Consider the following 20,116-nt stretch of genomic DNA (forward strand, 5'->3'; position numbering starts at 1 on the left):
ATTATTAGATTACCTTCAAACTATTCATGCTTTTTCGTACGAGTATATCGATTAAATCAGAGCGTGCATGAATGTGTACAGTAAATTAAATGACCTGCAAACTGGACACTGGACCAGTCCATATTACGTTTTATCAATGAATAGATTTTTTTTTTGTATTTTCCAAATTACAGGGCCCATAAAGGGCATAAAATCAGATACAATTGATTTACATAATTGGTAACAACAACAATAATAGCGGCATATGAATGAAACTTAAGGTATGAAAGGTAACAATTGCCACTTTTTATCTTTTCACATAAATTTCCACATACACATTAGATAAATTATTTTTGATAGCCTATTGCGGAGAAAAAAGAGAAAGTTTACTGTATTAACGTTCTATTCCATTTTATACTGCACTCGTTCTATTTGAGCAGTCAAAATGCGTTGACCGTATATTTCTATGTCATATACAGTCACTGACCTGATATCACTTTTCCTCATGAATATTTAAATAGAAATTGCCGAAATTATAATTAATTATTCATACGACCTATTCAACCTGTTCTTGTTTCCAATGTATGCAACGACTCAAACTTATTTCTTTTGCAATTTTTAGAAAAAAAACATATTTCACTTGTTAATACTTTTGGTTTGCAAACTATAAATCATTAGGTTTTATGCTTATTGTTGATATTTTAGTTCATTCTCAAACAAATTCGTTCACCATCGACTGCGGGTTTCAACAGGCAATGTACATTTCATTGTTATGTATATTTCCCCGCCTGCATGATATGAGGCCTTTTTATAAAAGGGGGAAGTTTCCCAATATTTAAATCAAATAATAACATTAACACATTAAACAACAAATGAAAATGTTTTTTTTTAGATTGCAGTATAAAGACAATAATAGTGCATTGACTTGACATATCAACGATATAAGGATTCGGCCCGAAACGGGGAAAAAGCTCGGCAGAGCCTCGCATTTCCCTGTTTCTAAGCCTCATCCTTATATCGTTGATATGTCAAGTCAATGCACTATTATTGTCTATAAATACGCCATTTTTCGCAGAAAAATATTTATGCACGGCTACGCCAGGTAAAATTGTTGTTTATCCTAACAAAGAAATACAATTTTCAGTTTCATTAGAATATTATAATAATAATAAATCCCAAATTTATGTAGTCATTAGATAAAGTCCTTATATGTCCGATCTGCCTATTTTTGGACATCAAAAGACAATACGATCGTTTTAAGGTCAATTTCGTCTACCTCACACAATCTTGTTAGGCACTATAATGAAATGGACCTGAAATTTGTTTCACATGTTTCCTGAAAATTGATAAATATCAAAGCAACATAGAGCTGTTTGTTCTAGTTCGTATAATGACAATTTAATGTCATGTTTGTTTGTGATGACCCCCCTTTTCGGGATTGCATCAGAATTATAGTTATCTCGTATCGCATGAGGATGACACATATCAACTGAGCAATTATGTTTGGGACTTAGTTTTAAGAAATGATGTCAAAGTAACATTATGAAAATATTTTTAGTAAGCTGAAATATATATTTATTTTTTACATGTTTATGTCTTGTAAGATATTTTATTTCTTGCCCGTTTTTCAACATTTGCGTCTGGAAAGTTAAAATGTTTTAACTGAATGGTTAATTTAAATTAATTATGAAAATTGTTAAAATTAAATCAATAAAGGAAATTATTGCCCAGTTACAAACACTACCAGGGGACAATCCATATTGATTTTTTTTTAGTTATATGTTTCAGCACATGTATAATTAACCCCAACTTTAGCCTGGTAAACTTGTTGTCTCCTTGTGAAATATAAAACATATTTAAAATGATTTCCTGCTAAAGTCTTTTATTGATATAAAGTTAAAACCGTCTTGCTTCTCACTAGTCAACACTCCTGTCCTGTCAGGTTTAATTCTTATATATATGGATGAAAAATAAAAGTCCACAAAGCATTAACATGGCAGCAATTGCTTTTACAGCCTTTAAGGCTTTGATTTTTTTACAGAAGAGTGTCCACCATGCACTTGCACTGCACTATAATAATAGTAGAATAGAATGATATACAAATAGATGAAAATTATATATACATGCAACCGTAATATTAATATAATATATAACAACAAACCAGTGTATTCTCTGGAACTATTATTATATTAGTATAATAGTCTAAGGTATACTGATTTGTATCACTACAATATAATAGTTATTACGGTGAGGTTGAATTTCCTGTCATTTATTCATCATCCAAGCAGGAACTTGTATCAGAAAAAAAAATCTCTGTAAATTAACCTCAGTTTCAGGTATAGAGATGTGATCTGTTTCTGTGACATGTGCTTTTGACCATACACAAGAACCTGCGGTCATCCGATGTTCAGTACTTCAGTACTTTGATTATACTATACTGTTCTAAGCGCAATGTTAAAGCCCGTTTGGAGACAGGTAGATGTTATTTTCCTCGAATTTCTCATCTTTATTATCATTCATTCAGTTAAATACGTATTGTCATGGATATAAAATCGCATTTAAAGGAGTTGTTTTTTGTCTGTAATTTATTATTTGAGAGATAAATAGCTTTTTCACATGTAAAATATTACATTACAGGGCATCCTCGGTTTCTTAACCAGCTATCTACTGGATTAGATATTGTTGGTATAGCTGGGGAGATGTTAACGTCGGTGGCTGACACGAACATGTATGTTGAAAATAAAACCGAATATTATTTAAAGCAAATACATAGAGTTATTCATTCATTCATTCATTATCGTTTTTGTTACAATAATCATCATTGTTGTTGTTGTTTGAATTGTTATTGAAACAAACACTACATTTCGATGTTGATACCCGTAGTCGATACGTCAAGGACACTTAGAAATGAAGGTATAATTAACTTACTCGGAGTGATGAAATATTTTGCAGGAACTTTCTTTGCACTTTACTGATATTATCATCCATCTAACAATCAAAACTTTGAAAGAAATTTTGTTACATTAAACCTCAATATTGTTACAACTACTATCTTTAACTAAGGTTCACGTACGAAGTCGCTCCTGTATTTACCCTTATAGAGGATATTGTTCTAACGAAAATGTTAGGATACATTGGTTGGTATGATGGGGAAGGAATGTTTGCTCCAGGTAAGTGAATAAATGTATTCAGTTTAAAAGTAAGAATGAGGGCACTACAAATTATTTGCAGCAAAGAGACAGACAATTCAATTCTCATAAGAAAAAAAAATACTGCAGAAAATAAAACGCAGAAAAAAAGATTGAACAACATTACACAGAGAACTACGGATTGCAAAATTATAATTAAAATCATTATAATAGATACCAAGCAAACGTAAGAATTTCCTGCTCAATAGTTGGACCATTCCTGTTGTATCAGAAAAGTGTGTTAACTAATACAGCAGATCTAAGATTCCGCTAAATACAAATCTGATTATCATGCGGTACTCAATAGAATCAGTAAAAACGCTGTTTTTTCTTGTCTTTTTATCTTTTTGTTAAAGAGAGAAAGAGCAAGAAAAACTTCTTCTTCGTTTTACAGTTTGTTATTCCTATGATACGTCTATGAATGTTTTCTTATTGCTAACGTATTTTAGGAGGAGCTATCTCTAACCTTTATGGTATGTTGTCGGCTCGACACAAACGATTTCCAAGAGTAAAATATTCAGGGATGTCAAGTAAAGGAGATATAGTTGTTTTCACATCTGAACAGGTATAAAAATAGGTTACCAAAGAAACGAGTAAGGATTACAACTGTACGTCTTCATTCTACTCACACGATATCCATGTAAATTTGATTGTTAAAAGAAGCGATTTTCTCAAACATATTTTTCCTAATTAGAATAACTTAAAGGATTAAAAGAATTGAACATTTTCAATGCGTCGAACTGGTTAAAGACGTAAAGGAATTTATTTATATTTCAAAACACACAAGTGTGAATGATCAGTTAGTGTTAATGTCTTTTTAACGACGTCATAGATTGTATTTTGACTTACATTACCATTAAAGCTTTCCATCACGATACAATCTGTGAAAGGATAAAACTCAGCAATCAGATTAAAATCAATCAGGAGACAATTTACCTTCACTGGCCAACATTCTGTTTTATTTATATTGATTAATTAGACTATAATCAATTTAAGACAAAAATATGTTTACCATTAAAAAATACGCCCCGAGGAAAGACAAGATGAGAAATATAGAAAACTAAATATTGCAAGGAGCCTGTATCGCTAACCTGACATCTATGTATTGCATAAGAAAATCTGTCTCAAATGTATGTTGTTGTTTTTTTTTTTTGGCAATGGAAAAGGCCATGCAATTCCAGATTTTTAAATTTCATAACAAGTCAACAATTAGGTTGAAATATAAAGATTTATCCCTCACAACACAAAACTGGTGAAAAAAAAACACCATTACATTGTGTAATTTTCAACCATTTGGGTTCCTCAAATTGAGGTTAAACCTTTTAGTTACGCCAATTAGAAAGAAAAGTGGACACAAGTTCTAAATACAAAGATTTAGAAAAGTTGGAAGTGGTTTAAACTGCCAAAAACACATCTTGTAGTATGAATTACTTTTCAAGCAGCAACCATTTTGAGTACGTCCCGGTCATTTGTACTAACGCTTGAAATGAATCTTAAGGCTGGAAACGAAGAGTTGTTTTTTGCTTGCAGTTCTTAATTTTATGGTCACAATTAAAACATCAGAAAAGCCAACTGGATCAAAATCATATCATAAAAGTACCAGTTACTGTACTTACTCATTAAACATTTAAAACAAGTATAAGCACAATAAGGTTGGCTTAAAATTAGGCAGAAAACGTCTTTAATATTTGGGAATGGGAGAAATCTAGAATGAATATCATATAGTAAAGTGTGTCCAGCCACTCTATTTCAGTTTTTCTTGTCATAACTCCCTCAAAAATAGAATTGTGTGACTTTATTCATCATTAATTGATTATTTCGTTGTAAGTTCATTAATCAGTATTTTTCAGAGTCATTTTTCTATCAATAAAGCTGCCATGTTGCTTGGAATTGGTCAGGACAACGTAATCGCAGTAGACTGTGATTCAAAGTAAGAATTCCTCACCTCTCCCTGCAAGCACTTAACTTAAATCAACGAATTAAAAGGACAGAAATGCCATAAATTTAAAGTAGAATGAGATTTAAGAAAATTATTTTCCGTAGGAATGTTAATACAGTTCTTTACAATATCATGAGTGTGTAATTCCTCTGACTTGTAAGATATATATATATATATATATAAGTCTAAATTGAAAACAACGTTCAAACCTATGATTGCGTTGGATAAAAAGCGCAATTCTTATACGCGTGCATGCAAAACAAATTTCTTGGTAGAGGGGTCTAAATACAGCACAAACTACATTTTCCAAAAGACCCAAAAAGTGAAAAAGTATATTTAAACAAAACGCATTAACTAACAGGTCGAACAAGGGATGTTCTTAAACCCTGCTGACTGCCATTGCCGATTGACAAATAAACGGATCACAAGATGTAACAAAATGGATCTTTATTATTAATTTAATACCAAACAGAAAACAATAAACTTGCGGAAAAGATGGTATACCGCAAACATGAGGTGCAAAAATTTGTACATCATATCCGGATTTCGACAATTAAAATCTCTTCAGTGATGTTAGGAATCGAAACGGTATTTGGAAGGCCATATAATTTACCTCAATTTAGGATAGACTCGTGAATTTTGAAGAGTCGAAATAGGATGAACGGATCATATAAACCCGAAGGCAATTATGATACAAGCCCAAACGAAAAAATATAAATAAGTCTAAATTGAAAACAACGTTCAAACCTATGATTGCGTTGGATATACTAGTTCGTTGTCCGACATTCCTCCTAAACGCCCCGTGTGCTATAGCGATAAACGAACACAACAGGTGTCCAGGTTAAAGATTGATTGGTTGTTGGTTGCTTTAACGTCTAGTGGCATCCAGTTTAAAGATATATATCGATAAAGAGATTGATCCCCTAAAATGTGTACGTATTTCTTAAATAATTCTTATCATGTACGTTCGAAGCCAAAACTTCATGCATGAAAAAACAAAAGTAGGACCTAAACACAAAGCCCAAAGTGCCTAAGGATGAATCTTATGATTACCGTAAATTAATTACAGGACACGAATAATATAATGAAACTTAATAAGTCGAGAACTTGACTGGTGATACCTGCGGCTCAAAATCCCACTAGACAGAAGATTCATCATAAATAAAGAAGTTATACAGGGTTAAATTTGAAACTGCAAAACAGTTTTTCTGAAACTATTATCACAAATATGCATTTACGCATGGTACTTATTTAAACAGGATATTCGAGAACCGTATGAAGAGAAATAAAGTAATAGCTTCGATATACTATATAATACGTTAATGTAAAGAGTTGTGAATTAGTAGTAAAAGTATAAGGTAATTCGTGTCAATATCGGAATACTGACAACAAAGATGATGAACATTAAGCAATAAAATTGAGAATGGAATTGGGGAATGTGTCAAAAAGACAACAACCCGACCAAGGAGCAGAAAACAGCCCAAGGCCACCAATGGGTCTTCAATACAGCGAGAAAATCCCGCACCCGGAGACGGGCTTCAGCAAACATATATATTTTACTCTGGTGTCTTTAGTGTATTTGATTGTTTAAATTCTCATTGAATTCAAAAATTATTCTAATTTAAAGAAAGTTTAAACAAAATCACAAGTAATAATGGACAACAAATTATTTCAAGAAACAATAATATCCTTATGATATGAAATTCAATGAACTCTATTTTGTATTTTAAGTGGGAAAATGAAGGTAGATGTCTTGCGTTCAAAAATAAAACTCTCCATTGCAAACCAACAAACTCCTTTGATGGTAAATGCGACATGTGGAACAACAATTCTGGGATCTTTCGACCCGGTTGAAAAAATTGCCGATGTATGTGAAGAGTTTGGGATGTGGCTACATGTAGACGTACGTTTAAATAGAGACATGCAATACAAACGATTAGCAACTCCATTTTAATATCATACAGCTTTCACATTATTTTTCAAACTACTTTATCACGTACATATGATTCCTTCTCTTTTATTTTTTTCTCCTCAATTTTTGAGAATTTGTCCGTGTATGGTTAAAAAGGTTTGAAAAACGTATCTTTTAAAAATTAAGATTTTTTAAACATTGAAAGAAAATAGATTGACATCAAGATATTGAAAATTCAACGAAATCCCAGATATATAGGTGCATGGTGTTGGTATGGTTGGTAAACCTTATTTTGTTTTGATATATACATAATGTTATAAAACATGGGAACTGGTATCATTTGAATATTTTTGTGAATATTTAGAAAACAAGATGTTAATTCGTACATGATCGATGAGATCACGAATGCTGCGTGATACCACAAAATTTCGCCTAGTTGCCAATGTCTTGTATTATATGTCTTGGGTTCAAACATATAATTGATATATTATATTGAAACCGTTTGTTTTCAAAATCTTTTGATAGTTCACCTGACCTGAAGGGTCATGTGAGCTTTTGCCATCTTTTTCCGTCGTCCATCCCACGTCCGTCCGTCATCCGTCGTCTATTGTCTGTTGTCTGTAGTCAGTATATTTTTCTTTCAAAATCTTCTCTGAAACTTCTCAATTGATTGAGAAAAAGTTTGTCGTCTTCATGTATACTTTAAAGCTTGTGATTTTTGTCCAGGTAGATCAACCACATGTCTGTCATGTTTTAAAATAGAATGTAGGGGTCAAACTACAGTTTTGGCTTATATCTCTAAAACTTAAACAATTTGCGGAAAAACTGACCGGATAAAAATGTCCATCACAACAGTTTCTATGTACTCTAAAAAAAAATAATTGAAAAATCTGTCTGCCTCAGATATTGCCCTTTATGTTGATTTTTTCCAATTTTAGCAGTTGTTGGCTGTAATTGTGAAAACTATAGGAGCTAGACGGAAACATTAATTGATTCTAATTTTTAGCAGTTGTTGGCCGTTATTGAGAAAACTGTAAGAGCTCGGTTAAAAGTGTAAATAGGAAAAAAAAGTTCACCACAACAAGATGTATCTACCCTGAAATGTGTAATACCACCAAATCATTGACGTCACATCCGGTTTCATAGGAAAAAGGGTCGAAAAATATTCCCTTGAATTTTACAGTTGAGGGAAATTAACCCTGCATTTCATTGAAGAAAAAAAAATGTGAGCCATAAACATATATCTTGTGTGTCTCAAAGTACCATTCTTTTCTTTATTTTAGTGTTTCTATAAATATTTTGGAAACTTGAGGTGACATGGTTACTATATTTTATAAACAGGAAAAAAAAAGAGGTGAACATTTGATTGGTTAACTTCCGGTGATGGTTATTATCTTATATGCAATGAAATGTTATGTGAATATTTCACTGTTGTACTGGACAGGATATAAATTTAGTCATGCCAAGTATTTCTTTATTTGAAACAAAGATAAATTCTGCACAATTTTTTGAAAAGTCCCAATTTAACAAATACTAATTGTGGAAAACAATGGTGGTATTACTCCTGAAAATTGCAGGAAAATTTGTCTTCTTTTTTTGAGTTAATGCCCCTGGAATAAACATTTTTCCAATTTTTCGCATTTTTTTTCTGTTATTTTGAAAAGTATTATAGGAGCTAGGCTTAAAGTGTAAACTGCAAACATGATCAGCATGACAAGGTCTATCTACTCTGATATTGTATTGATTATGTTTTGGAGTTATTGACCATGAAATGATAATATCTACTGTTTTGTTTTATTGCAGTTTTTTATGCTATCTAAAAATTAAAATCTAAAATTAAACAAAGCAGAAATAAAATACAAATACAAATACATGTTTTTGTCGTGAAAACCAGACAAGAAGTGGAGTAAACAAGAGGCACATCTGTGCCTGTATCGCTCACTTGGTGAAAGAAATCACCAGTTTGCTAGTTAGGACATATATTTACTCTTTGTGTCGCTGATCATTTTTGCAAATATCTGTATAAAGAATGAACATTTTTTTTTTTAAACTCGAAATTGCATTTATTTCTGTTTTAATTCAATTTTCATTACAGGGAGCTTGGGGAGGTGGTGCTTTATTGTCTGACAAACACCGCTACTTGTTGAAAGGAATCCATAGGTAAAATTTGCATTTAATTATCTCTTATATTCCCTCGAACTTTTCTTTATTGATAAAATTAATTTTTAAGAAATTAAATGTTATTTCGACAAGAAAGGTCCATTAAAAAAAATTGTAAATGTTTAAGAGGAAATACTAGTTCGTCTGTTTTAATTTCAATTTGGTTATATATGCAACTTGAGCACCTATTTTAACCGTTTTGTCACCTACGTTTATTTATGATCCAAACAAAAGATTCCATTGTGTGTTTATTTTGAAGATGTATCCTTATTTACTATATAGTTCCACAAATTTAATTTTAAATCCATATTGAACCGACCTACAAACAAACCATGATTCTGTAATGAGGAGTACCCAAATTGCATCCATGCTTAAATTCACATCCATAAAAATCGAATAATTGATGTTTTGTTTTATTTCTTCAAATATTTAGAACAATTTGACAAAAGTCAATGCTTACTATTATTCTTTTTAAGAAATGGATGCCTGTGACATATATTTTAATTGCTCATTTTTAAAAGTTGACTTTTTGAGGACGTCGTATGGCGACGTTTCCATAGATTTTACTTTTTCCAGTGAATACTTCATTTGTTGATATATACTATGAACGTTTTATGTATATTTAAATATATTTAGCTATGCTGAAAGACGTGCATAATGTCAAATCATTAAAATACGAATGGTTTAGTCTCTAAGAAAACTTGTAAGATTTCCGCTGCTATTTTTGCTAAATGGGTGCAATTTGGGTACTGTGACGTTATTTTATCAGGTTCTGTTGTAGACTCTGTAAAAAAAAATTCTTGTCGAAGGAGCCAAACAGTTCATTTAGTGCTAATGTTTTACATGTAAATTCAGAGAAAAAAGATATTGCTATACGTTGTATTTTAGTGTTTTTCTAGACTCAAAATATTTGTTTAATACAATTCAATTAACCATGAAGACTATTCAAACTAGACAATATCTGTTAAATTTTGTTTGACGTCACAAATCACTAGTGTGAAGGTTGAAATAAACAATTAATTTCCCCATAGGCGACAATGATAGCCTTTTTCGAGATACAGACTTTAGAAAGTTGATTTTTTAAACGAAACCTTGCTAGAATTAAAGAAAAGTTATTAGGACAGTATTTTTTGGTCCAAAAAATATAGGTTCGCGTTGCTTTTCTTAGCGTAATTTGTACTTATCTCCCATGCCTATCAATTTTGCACATAAAAATACGTGTCTCATCCTAGCGTTTAAAAGACATCTCAGTTCCGTTAGGGCTAAGGAAAATAATTTATTTGGCCTTTGGTATAATGCAGAATGCACGAAGTCTCTAATAACAAAAAATAACGGGCGCACATATCAACCAATCAGGATTAGCTATACTCTTAATTCTGAATACCATGTTCATAAAATGGCTGCGCCCATAAAATCTAATGGTGTATTGTAACCTGAAGGCAGCCGGTGGTAGCAGCTGACATCAGAAGCTTGTCAGCGTTAATGTCCATGAGACAAGCTTGCCATAACATTCACGAGATAGCCTGTGTTTGTTGGATGGTTGCTATCAACTATCGTTTATTAAGATAACTTCTTTACATATATATTCAATTTTGTTCTGCTGTATAGCTTTAATAAGTTTAATTTCTTCTGCGAGATTCCTGTTTTTTCAATACAAATTCAGCTGTCTGTGGAAGATTGTTGAATAAAACAGCAATAACTATATTCCTGATTAATTTGAAATTGAGCTAGAGCTTAAAAATATGCAGATGCTTCTTTATAATGATTCGCGAAGAACTACACAAGCGTTCACGAAATATGTATATAACATCTTCGTATATACAAAGAATGATTTGTTTCTTGTTCATAAGATTAGTTTTTGTTCGCTTAAAGTTCGGTGGCTAATAGCATGTATACATTAAAAAACACAAATAAAACATAAATTAAAGTAGGTCGAGTTGAAAAATTGTGATATTGTAATGAAATTGAACATCCGGCATATTAATATTATTGTTGAGATAGAATATTTTTATCTAAAGGGCTGATTCAATGACATGGAATCCACACAAGATGATGGGTACACCTTTGCAATGTTCAGCTATTTTGTTGAAGGAAAAGGTAATACCAGCTAAATTTCAATTGAGTATACTCAAACTCTTAGTTACTTGTTTATTTGTGTGTATCTGCTCTATAACATTGTTCATATTCTAGTTATAATATGTAGGAGATATAGAATAACTTTGATTTTATGCGGACAATCTGCTAATCGATTACGCACAATACAAACTTGTTCAATCTTACCCTGAGAACGAGGATCGAGAAAAACTTTCGTTGGTAATTTTAATAACGGAGTTAATCTAAACAGAACCTTACCCCAGGCTTGAAATGTGAAAGTTAACCAAAGAATTGAACAAAGGCTATTACATGACTGCCTAAACTTTTATAATGGTAACTGCAAATAGAGAGAAAAACCAAAACCTATTTTCCAAATTCCCAATGTGTGATATATGTTATTTTTACGTTGAAAATCATTTTAGGGTGTTTTACTTGATGTCAACCAAACTGGTGCAACATACCTATACCACAAAGACAAACATTATGATACAAGCTTTGACACTGGTGACAAGTCTATACAATGTGGACGTCACAATGATGTCTTCAAATTATGGTTAATGTGGAGGTCAAAGGTAAATATTGCAATTTTGGAAACAAATTTTGCCATCTTCGAGGATACTTAATCATTAGGATATTTTTTTCAGTGGCTGTCCCTTTTTACAAAATAAACAACTTTTGTTATCAGAAATCGTAAAAAAAAAATACCAAATTAACCACCAACACCCGACGCATCTGAAAAAAGAAAAAAAGATATATAATCTAGATACCATGGATAAGCGTTGGTTCGTTAAAAAGATACCACGAACCCGGAGATCCAAAGCTTAGCCATTGTGTCTTTTATTCAACTATTGTTGAGTCGTCTTTTCAAAATTACAGTTCTTTCATTAGTTAGTCCCTAGATACATGTATATCTCTTCTCGATTAATCTTCCTCTTAGCATATTCTTGAGGGAAAGAAAAGCAATTAATCTATACTCAATAACCTTTTCAGTTATGATTTGTCATAGACCGTTTTGAAAGTACATCAAATGGAACTAAAACCGTAGGAGATGTGGGTTATACGTGAATAAGACAGCACTCAAACGACAAACAACCAAAGGATATTTAGAGGGTAACATATTTTGACGTTAATGCTTCAAGAGCAATCATATAATTTATCGTTTTCTTATTTATTTCTAATTTTGCACATTTTTTCAAGCTCTCTCAAGCATTAATACTTTTTGTTATGCATTATAAAAGGAATAACAGTTCTGTAGGTTTTTTTATTTCAATTTGCACACAGCGAAATTGGCATAGTGCTAGCACATACGTTACGATACATGTGGATTTACGAGGAAAGTAAATTGTAATGGCCATCATTATGTACATCTCCGAGTCTGTGCTAAAGTATAGATATATCGAGAAAAAAAATACACTTAAATAATTAGACTTAGTACTTGGCGTTTTCTTTATATTTCACAAAATGGTGTCAATATGTGTTGATTATTAGTAATATCCAGTTGTGTGTGTGTGTAGGTGTGTGTCTGTGTTTCTGTGTTCAAGCTTAAGTTTTCTGTGTTATATTTTCTGAACTATTGGCTAAAATTAATTTTTCGGCTGTTCTCGCTTTACCTTGATGTCTGTTTATTTTCCTCTTATGACAACAATGTTTTTTGTATTATTCGCTTTAATCAATATTCTAATTTAGGGTGATAATGGCTTTAAAGATCAAATTGATTTGTATTTCACATTGTCAAAATATCTTGTCAGTGAAATAAAGAAGAGACCACGTTTCCAGCTTGTTTTGGAAGAGGTAAGAAATTAATCGTGATTGTGTACAAAATAGAAAATTCCATTGTTCGGCACATAGACACGTCAGTGATTCAGAAGAACGGAACGTCAGTTAATAAGTCACATGGAAAAGTAAATCATTAAATACTGTAAACTAAATAACGTTCGTGGATACTTTTATCGCGTTTATCGTTTTCTAGCAGAATTTACAGCAATTTATCCTCGTAGCTTTCTCACTATGCTGATGTATCTATACATTTAAGTGAAGTTCCAAGTTTGGCATATTGACGATATATAAGCGTGGTGTGTTTTTGTACTCTAGAAAGTCGCGTGTGAATAAATTGCTAACGATAATTAGTTGGTTTACAGTAAGCCGAACAGACAATGAGTATATCGGTCACAATGGCATGAAACCGTCAGTTAGTCAGTCACTTTACCAATTTCTGGGGTTTCTTTAAGGTAAAGAAATGTTGATACCTTATACTTCTTCTTTTTGTGCGTGATTTGAAACTTTTAAAATAAACACAATGAGACATAAATGTACACGGTGTCTGCGTATAAAGATCCCATTTGTAAATTTATCTTTACTTTTTGGTCTTTCCAAACGTATAATTTTACTTCCCTTCTTTAACAAAAAGCAAATTGTTGTTTTGTCTTTTGTATTTGTAATTTTTTAATTTAAGAGCAATTCGAATCAGTTAAGATTGAATGGAAAGATAACTCAATTAAAAACTTTAAAAAAATGTTTGACATGAATTTTTAGAGTTACCTCCCGTTGTTCACATTCAACAGAATTGACACACAGCAACCTAGAACGCATTTGATTTTTTTTTTTTTTCATTTGGGAATGGGTATCTGGTCTTGTCTTACCTACGTTTTTTTTTGTGGTATCCTAGTCTTTTTTGCGGGGAAAATAGTTTCAAGAGAAACTAGTATCATGTCAAATGCACGATTAATGTATAAGGTTTTCCAATAAAAGGGAAAGCACATCATTAGATGTTTCGACAAACTAATCTTATTTAACTCATGTAATTTTCAGCAAATGTGAGAATACACGATTATGATTGATGAACTTAACGCCCTTTGTAAGACCAGATTCTATAGTGTTTTATCTTGCAGTTTTTTTGTAAGAATATTTTATTTTAATTTTTCAGATAGAAGGGCCAAATATATGTTTCTGGTATATACCTTCGAGTATTGTCATTACAGACGAACACGATGAAAGGAAAACACACCTGAACAAGGTCATTAGTTTAATTATATGTACATATTTTGTGACTATCTTTTTCCCTTTTTTCTTATCTATTTGTGTGCCCCCGCCCGTCTGTCCTTCCTTCCGTTAGTCCGTCCGTCATTACATCCGTTCGTCTTTCCGTCCATCCGTACCATTTTCGTTTCCGCACTCTAACTTAAGTTCTCCTCATCCAAATTTTATGCAACTCATACACGAACCAAAACTTGCAGACAGAGAGTTCGAATTTTGACAGTGAGTCATTTACCGTTCTAGAGTAATGCCCCCTTTTTAACTTGGAAAATTGCATTTTGTTTTAGTTTCCGCACTCTAAATTAAGTTAGTCTCATCCAAATTTTATTAAACTCATACACAGTGCTAAGAACCACAACACGCAGACAGACTACGAATTTGGGCAATGAGTCACTTACAGTTCTAGAGTTATGCCCCTTTTTAACTTTAAAAATTGCAAAGCTTGAGCGGGGGTATTCGTGTCCTCAGACACATTCTTCTTTTATTTTTTACTCTTGTTGAACATGCCTTTTCGGACTAGGTATTTCTTCTGAAGTCTCTCTTTTCGACTTGTAAGCATATTAATTCATGAACGCTTCTGCTACTTATTCCGTTTTGGAAGTTGGAGTCAATGTCTACTTGAAATTGAATGCCTTAACTTTGATATTGAATCAACTACAAGAAAACGGATGTTATTTAAAATAACATGAAAAGACACGCACTAGCGATGATAGCTTTCAATGCACGGTATACGAGTGAGAGTTATTTTTGCGTTGCTGCCACTTTGGAGGAGGACAACGTGCATAAATTCAGTAATCGTGCAAGTATTGTTTTTGCCTTGAATTTAAACTTTCAGTGTAACTGAACCGCCTCAGTGATCTCGTGGTAGCTTGCTCGCCGCAAGTGCACGATGAAGGTCGTGGGTTCGAACCCCGACAGGATCAAACCGAACATTTGAAGTTGGTATTTACTGCTTCTCCGCTAAGCAAGCGACACTTAGGAACAAAGACTAGTCTGCTTGGATGCAGAATTATATACATTGTATCTGGATAGGGCAACATATCTTCCTTTAAACTGTTATCTTGCGAACAATCCGGCTCAGTGTGTCGTTCTAGTACAAGGCAGCGTTAATATCTATATCACATTAACATGTTCTCTTCCTGATATGCATGATTTTTTTTGCCAATTCGTTATGATCATCCAGGGTAAGTGGAAATGTGAATTACGGAAATATTACGTTGTCTTTGGTGTATATATTTATATAAAATGTGTGTCTGTGAATTAAAAAGGGCAAAATGTCAAAACTTACATTTTTTTGTGACGCGTTTTTCTAAAGGCATTTTGGCCCGCCAATACCGTCCGATTCTTTGGTACTGGCACGACTTGCGAAATAATTTTTGCTTTAAAGAGTTCACCAGTGATAAACTAGTAGCTTTTGAAACCCAAGTAAAAATCGTTGAAAGATAATCATTATATGTCTTTCTACAAATTGTTTTAAAATGTATTATTTATTCATGACTGTTTGTATCCTCTCGTTTTTTGTTTTTTTTTTACAATTTTTCTGTCCACAGATTGCACCGAGTTTAAAAGCCCTTATGATGGAAAAGGGTACCATTATGGTCACTTATCAGCCTCTCGGAGATCTACCAAACTTCTTCCGCATAGCCATCTCAAACCCAGCAATAAAAAAAGAAGACCTCGATTTTGTTTTAAACGAAATTGAAGAACTAGCTAAATGTTTATAAAATGTGCTAAATAAAATTGCGAATAATGAAACTGTTACTTAGTTTTGACAGACAGATTAATGTCGTCATACAATGAAGTGTTTAGAATATATGGACAAGCGTTTTCGAAACTTGTAATCTGAAACGATTGTTTGGCATCTTTTTATTTCTTTTGTTGCATTTTATTTAAAGGTCATTTAGTGATCTCTCTTCATAAAGTTATTGCAAAAACTGATAATTAATGAATCAGGCAGATGCTTAGATACAATATACATACTTAAACAATTATCTGCCGAACAATAATCGAGTTTTCATTAAAAAAAAAACGACCAGTAGGAAATACAACGATAAAGCGTATTTTTTGTTGTGCTATATTACAGAACGAAAAGCATTATCTCAATTCGTTGTTCTTTGCATCTTTGAGACAATTTGAAACCTAGTAATTGTCTTCCAATCCCGCAGTGTATAGCGTTCGAACTTTCTACATTTCAACATAACTTTATTCAATAAATACGATATATTTTCTTTGATAAACTATATCTTAAAAATAGAAAAATGTATATTAGAATTCTAAATGTATGCTTAGAAATTAGAAAAGGGAGGCGAAAGATATATGGGATATTCAAACTCATAAGTCGAAAACAAAATGACAATGCCATGGTAAAAAAAAACCAAACGAAAACACGACCAAAAGACAAACAACAGTACACAAGACACAAACGTAGAAATCTAAAGCTGAGCAATACGAACCCCACAAAAAAACCGGAGGTGATCTCAGGTGCTCCGGAATGGTAAGCAAATCCTGCTCAACATGTAGCACCCGTCGTGTTGAAGCTTAGAAGCTTTACCATTTAAAAACTTTTAGTCAGAAATATTAGTTGTTCAAATTTACCCTTAATAGATCCATATTTTTTCCAGATAGAACTCAAATTAATTGTTAAATTATTGGTTCAATACTGTCTCGCATTGCAAGGTGTTTTTTGTATTATATTGTTTGAGTGTCAAATATGATAACATTATGTATTAATTGAAAATTTGTTTTAGTAACATGTTCAATAGGAAACAAAATGTTCGAAAAAAATACACATTTCAAAACAAATGAATGACATGCTTTATTTTGCATTTCTTTTATACATAAAATTCCAATATGAGTTACACTTAGAGTACAAAATAAGGTTTGTTTTTGGCATCATATTATCATCCTGATATACATATATTCTTCAGCAGACATTTAACACCATCAATCTTCATTTTTATTAAATCATATATACTTAGTGTAAAAAGGGATATATGTGATATTATGCGAATAACCTTTTGGGGTTGTTTTTTTTTTCTCCACTTCAGAACAATTACATATTACACATTACTTCCTTTGTCTATATTATGGAACGCCAAAACTGTCTTGTAATACCCATTTTTATTATATGATGTGCATTTACCTTTATAGGGTGTGCACTTGTCGTTATATGATGTGCAAACACCTTTATATGATGTACAAATATCCTTATATGATGTGCAAACATCCTTATATGATGTGCAAATATACTTATATGATGTGCAACTATACTTATATGTTGTGCATAAATCCTTATATGAAATATACTTATATGATGTGCAAACATACTTACATGATGTGCAAATATCCTTATATGATATGCAAATATACTTGTATGATGTGCAAATATCCTTATATGATGTGCATTTTCCCTTATATTATGTGCAAACATTTTTTATATGATGTGGCTGTGTCATTACATTATGTGCTTGTAACATTTTATGTTGTGGTTCGGTTTACTTCATTATATGATGTCAAAACGTCCTTATATGATGTTTTACCTGTATCTTGGCATTGCAAAAGGTCGAGTTTTTCTCTGATTGTTTATGACGTCTTTACACTAAATCCATTGGATGTTGGATGTGTACTGATTGATATTTAAGTCTTAGATGCATGTTTTTTTTTATTAGTTGTTATTGGCTTTGAACTAGCTACAGTCGCTCAGATCTGTACTTAGTGTCTTTTTAACATGTTTAGTTACATGTTCAATAGGAAACAAAATGTTCGAAAAAAATACACATTTCAAAACAAATGAATGACATGCTTTATTTTGCATTTCTTTTATACATAAAACTCCAATATGAGTTACACTTAGAGTACAAAATAAGGTTTGTTTTTGGCATCATATTATCATTCTGATATACATATATTCTTCAGCAGACATTTAACACCATCAATCTTCATTTTTATTAAATCATATATACTTAGTGTAAAAAGGGATATATGTGATATTATGCGAATAACCTTTTGGGGTTGTTTTTTTTTCTCCACTTCAGAACAATTACATATTACACATTACTTCCTTTGTCTATATCATGGAACGCCAAAAACTGTCTTGTTATACCCATTTTCATTATATGATGTGCATTTACCTTTATAGGGTGTGCACTTGTCATTATATTGAAACGCTGCCTCCCTGGTGCTAGAGTCGGCCACCAGAGAACACAGGGTCACAAAGAAAAAGAGAGTAAAAGGTTCTATAAAGTGTAAGGTTCGACGTCCACTGTTTACCGTCGGACCAAAACACGTTACAGAAAGGGAAATCGTATATTTGTAGTTATATATATATTCTCAGTTGTTAAATAAAATATCTGAATAAAATAAAGTTTCATATTTTATTAATATAAAAAATAATCCACGACGGAGAGAATGGGTCTGGCAGGCTCTGTCACTGGTCTGTTCGGGTCCCCGGTAATGGTTGCTCTTACAGTATACAAACAAACTTTTGATAATAACCAGCTAATAATATATAATTCAACAGTTAAGTAACCCAGTGGTCCTTTATTTGGACTCTTTCAATAATCCCAATTTAAGGATATTATCACCATTTCACAGTATTCAACATCGACTTATCATCATAAAACATCTAAAACAAATACTAAATATAGAAAGCAACAATTTTACCCCCGTCACTAACAACCTTACTTAGGACTGTCATTAACCACCTTAGCACCGTCCTCCACAACTTTATTTATTACTATCACTAACAACATTAGCACCCTCACCGGCAATATTATTTAGTCTCGTCATTCATAAAATAATTCCTATCGCTAACAAACTTAATCACTGTCAATAGCAATATTAATTAACACCACCACTCACAACCTTAGCACCGTAATCCACAACTTTAGCACCGTCACTGGCAACCTGATTTAGCACCGTCAACCACAACCTTAGCACCGTCACCGACAACCTTAATTTGCACCGTCTATATAACTACATTATAATTAGCACCGTCACCGGCAACCGTATTTAGCACCGTCACCGGCAACCTGATTAAGCACCGTCACCCACAACCTTAGCACCGTCACCGACAACCTTAATTTGCACCGTCTATATAACTACATTATAATTAGCACCGTCACCGGCAACCGTATTTAGCACCGTCACCGGCAACCCGATTTAGCACCGGCACCGACAACCTTCAATAAAAACAAAGTTAACTTTCAACGCTTGTTTGTGATTATGAGACACATTTTAGCTTCTATTCAAATTTGATACTTTCCAACTTTGCCAACTAAACCAACAATCCGTCGGTTCTGTTGTTGCTTTTGCTTTTATACTTCCGACTGACCAATGGCAGAGCTTGTTACATATTGTTTACCAATCGGCAACCATGGATCACACAAGGGAAATTCCCGTAATGTTGATATCATTTGTAAACATGGATTGATCTTCATCAATAAAGATGGGTTTTGATTTTAAATACATTAGTAGATCATTAGAAGAGTTTTATTTGAGTTAATATTCTAATAAGGTAACTACCGCGAAAATATGGAATCAGTACGTGAAATAAAACTTCTTAACAAACTAAGTTAAACATACACAAATCTGTCGTATCATTGAAACAACCGCCAAAATAACAAATTATAAGTCTGACATTACTTGCAACATTAGACATCTCACTAACATCTATCATTTATCCTCAATAATTTCAAGAAACTATACAGACATAGGTTTACTATAAAAAAGGGGAAAAGCAGGCATTACATTGCCCCCACCTTTAAGGATTTGGTCCCCAAATACATTCGTCTGCAAGGTTTAATTCAACTT

The 20,116-nt window shown here is 32.4% G+C and overlaps 1 protein-coding gene across 1 annotated transcript in view; it reads left to right on the forward strand.

The window, feature by feature from the left end:
- LOC127727922 (glutamate decarboxylase 1-like) overlaps positions 1-16,212 on the forward strand; it is a 50,331-nt gene extending 34,119 nt beyond the window's left edge. The window contains exons 4-14 of the mRNA XM_052235076.1: positions 2,617-2,707; positions 3,043-3,149; positions 3,617-3,732; positions 5,018-5,097; positions 6,838-7,009; positions 9,114-9,178; positions 11,197-11,275; positions 11,695-11,844; positions 12,959-13,063; positions 14,196-14,285; positions 15,856-16,212. Coding sequence (XP_052091036.1) covers positions 2,617-2,707; positions 3,043-3,149; positions 3,617-3,732; positions 5,018-5,097; positions 6,838-7,009; positions 9,114-9,178; positions 11,197-11,275; positions 11,695-11,844; positions 12,959-13,063; positions 14,196-14,285; positions 15,856-16,029 — 1,229 coding nt within the window. The 3' untranslated portion in view covers positions 16,030-16,212. The remainder of the gene's footprint in view (positions 1-2,616; positions 2,708-3,042; positions 3,150-3,616; positions 3,733-5,017; positions 5,098-6,837; positions 7,010-9,113; positions 9,179-11,196; positions 11,276-11,694; positions 11,845-12,958; positions 13,064-14,195; positions 14,286-15,855) is intronic.
- Positions 16,213-20,116: the final 3,904 nt, after the last annotated feature.

The sequence above is a fragment of the Mytilus californianus genome, unplaced genomic scaffold (genome assembly GCF_021869535.1).
Source record: "Mytilus californianus isolate M0D057914Y unplaced genomic scaffold, xbMytCali1.0.p SCAF_2, whole genome shotgun sequence".
Lineage (NCBI taxonomy): Eukaryota > Metazoa > Mollusca > Bivalvia > Mytilida > Mytilidae > Mytilus > Mytilus californianus.